We start from the raw sequence: 3291 nt of genomic DNA, 5'->3' as shown, positions 1-3291 counted from the left end.
AATTATTTTATCTTAATTTATCTCATAGGAAGCATACTACTTATATATAGGTGAAGACAATTCCATTTGTAATGGAACTATTTATATTATAGTATTTATAACTATTTATATTTGATGGGAACGATAAACATTTTTTTCTCTTTCCATACTGTACGTATTTTTCTTGTGTTCCTTTCCCATTTTGCCCACCATTCATAGGTCAAACTATAGAAGAGGAGGCAAATGGTTGATCCTAATATAAAAGTCTTTTGAGCCCTGGATTAAGAGGAAGGAGAAATTTGATTGCCTTGCTGTGAATATTGTGTGTACTACGTGCCGTCCATGGTGGTAGCAATGTGTTGGGCCTTTGCCTAGACACACAAATGTACCCTCGTTGGAGGATAGGGTGAAATGTGGACTGGGAGAGGGAGGAGATGTGCAAGAAAATCTCTATATTGTTACTGGATATAAACTTGTGAAATTATATAATTTATTGATTGCATTGTTTTATAACTCCTTATCTTGAATCTGTAAAATGTATGTTTTCTTCTGGATTCATTTGAACATTGAAACTGAACATTTGCTGTGGCTGGACTTATTTTCACAGAGAAATGAAAACAAAATACATAGAAGTTTAATTTGTAAAAATCCCTTTGATTTTTAATTGAGTTTTTTAAAGTGCCTTGTTTTATAAATATTTGTATATGTTAGGATTTTTTTTTTTCTGTTTGGGTAAATCAGGTCTTTGAAACTCCTTAAAAGATGAGGAGTTTTAAATTATAATAATCCTTAATTATGTCTATCAGATGAAAATAGAAATTAATAGACAGAAGTTCGCGCTACTAATCTGATTTAAATTCTGCTCATGAACAGGAGGCCTAAGGAAGGGCCTGTGGGAAGAAAACATAGCAGGCCCTGTCTGGAGGTGGAGGAGCAGAATACTGCTCTCAAAAAGGGCAGAAGGTTCCTTTTATAAACTCTATATACTCTGCAGCAGAGCAGGAGGGGCATATAGAATGTGGGTGAGTGCAGAAGTTGGTAGAAAATCAATACTCCAGAAAATGAGGAAAACCCAGAGGAATTTGCTGATGAATATTACTCTGATTTCACCATTCCTAAGACACTTGGCTGCGTGGCCATCTCATCTGAGCTAGAGGTGGCTACATGCATTGCCTTCCTGTCAGGAAGCCAGTTTACTACTTTGGTACAAGATTCCTTAAGGAAGAATTAGAACATGCCACACAGTCCTCTCTTTGGATAATTAAGTTGCATGTAAAATAAGTATACCTAGGTCATTGGATATAAGCTGAGAGGTGGGTCCTGAGAATTTCTCTTCAGAATTAGAAGATTTATAGATTTAATTAATCTTTACTACATTTCTCTTTCACTTAGGCCCACCATTTTATGTTCCAGAAGCTGAAATTAAAAGGCTATTTGGTAAGTTATGGACTTATGCTATAACGTTTTAAATAGTCATTGGTTAACTGTTTTGAGCTGTTAGTGAACTTTTAGTATCTCTATATATGAAACTTAAAAGTTAGAGACCTTTTTTTCTGAAGATTATTTTCTCCTAGAAAAGAAACCAACCTCTGTAATATATCCTTTTAGCTACTATGTTGAAGACATCTGAGCTTTTCTAGGGAGGTGATTTATTTATTTTTGCTCTTGGGAGTTACAAGTAATCACAATTCAGAGTTCAGAAAATCTGCCCTTAACATTTCCCCATTTTGATTACAAAGAGGAATAAACACTGTGACACATACTGGTTTTTAAATCATTTGAAGTTATTTTTAGAAGAACCCCTGTTGTCACTCATAAAATTTTAACTCATTATCCTTTCTCCTTGTTTCAGGTACAATATGCAGTACCCATTGTCTTGAGACAGTTGATGTTTTTGAAGAACGACATATAAGTTGGGGAATTGACTGTATTTTTGAAAAGTTATATCTGCTTACAGAAAAGTAGATAAAATAAAATCAAGCGACATCAGTGTGGTTTTTGAGCAATTGAAAATTAAGCTAAAGCCTAAAACTCTAATGGATGAATTTTTTTAATATATTTTTTTTTTTGGCCAGGGTTGGGTTTGAACCCACCACCTCCAGCATATGGGGCCGGCACCCTACTCTTGAGCCACAGGTGCTGCCCATGGATGATTTTTTTAAAAAAATGATTCATAAATCATATAATTTTTAGCAGAATATAATACTAAAATGCCAAAGTAGCTCTCTCTGTTGGAGAGGAAATGATAAGATTAGGCCTGTGTGTTTTATAGATTGCAAGAATTTTTTATAATTAGCATATACTACTTATATAGTTAAAAATAAAAGGAAAACACAATGCATATAACTTAAGAATAATAAACATAGAAAAAATTACAATGTTTATGAATTCAGAATGATTGAAGAAATACCATATTTTTAGTAGGATTTAAGGTTTAGTAGGGTTACAGAAATCATGTAAAAGATTAAGTTTTACTATAAACCTTTATCTTGTATGGTGTACTCAAATCCTGGCATCCCTTTTCACATGTTTTTTCCATATGTAACTGTATACATAACAGAATCAAGAAACAAGAAATTTTAGGTAAACAAACTGACATATATGGCACAACATATTATTTCTAACTATAAAAATAAATTGAGAATTAAAAGTTTTATCTGAATTGTTTCCTTTTTTCTTTTTATTTATTTATCTTTTTTGAGATGGAGTCTCACTCAGTCACGCTGGGGTTGAGTGCCGCTGTCAGCTCACAGAAACCTCAAACTCTTGGGCTCAAGTGATTCTCTTGCCTCAGCCTCCCAAGTAGCTGGGACTATAGGTGCACACCACAATGCCCAGCTATTTTTTAGAGACGGGATCTCGTGCTTGGTTCAAGTGGGTCTTAAACTCCTGAGCTCAAGCAGTCAGCCCACCTCAGCCTCCCAGAGTGCTGGGATTACAGGCGAGAGCCACAGTGCCCAGCCCATGAGTTATTATTTCTTTTAATCCAAATGATCAAGTCCAGTGAAGCATATGGGTCTTAGGGCTAGATTTGTGGCTGTTCATATGAAGGTTTAGATTGAAAATTCTCAAATGTTCATTAATAGTCTCACTTTATTAAATCAAAGACATTCCTCTCTAAACCTGCAATACCTAATACATGTAACTAAATGGTGTAGATTATTTAGTTCATGTTTTTTCTCTTTTTTTAGACAGAGCCACAAGCTATCCCCCTGGGTAGAATGCCATGGCATCACAGCTCACAGCAACCTCCAACTCCTGGGCTCAAGCGAGTCTCCTGCCTCCAACTCCCAAGTAGTTGGGACCGCAGGC

General features: G+C 35.2%; 1 protein-coding gene across 4 annotated transcripts in view; it reads left to right on the top strand.

The window, feature by feature from the left end:
• The window catches only part of TPMT (thiopurine S-methyltransferase), a 21435-nt gene extending 19467 nt beyond the window's left edge, over window positions 1–1968 (top strand). For 3 of the 4 annotated variants that reach the window (XM_023512341.1, XM_023512342.1, XM_003788326.3), the window contains 2 exons: window positions 1372–1416; window positions 1832–1968. In XM_023512341.1, the coding sequence (XP_023368109.1) occupies window positions 1372–1416; window positions 1832–1944 (158 nt within the window). In that variant the 3' untranslated portion in view covers window positions 1945–1968. Of the gene's footprint in view, window positions 1–198; window positions 445–1371; window positions 1417–1831 lie in introns of those variants that run through there. The other variant, XM_023512343.1, reaches the window with a different exon arrangement.
• The last annotated feature ends 1323 nt before the right edge of the window (window positions 1969–3291 follow it).

This window comes from Otolemur garnettii, unplaced genomic scaffold, assembly GCF_000181295.1.
Source record: "Otolemur garnettii isolate 467f Iridium unplaced genomic scaffold, OtoGar3 scaffold00026, whole genome shotgun sequence".
NCBI classification, from domain to species: domain Eukaryota; kingdom Metazoa; phylum Chordata; class Mammalia; order Primates; family Galagidae; genus Otolemur; species Otolemur garnettii.
Note: the sequence above shows the minus strand (reverse complement) of the source record. Positions and strands in the feature narration are given on the sequence as shown.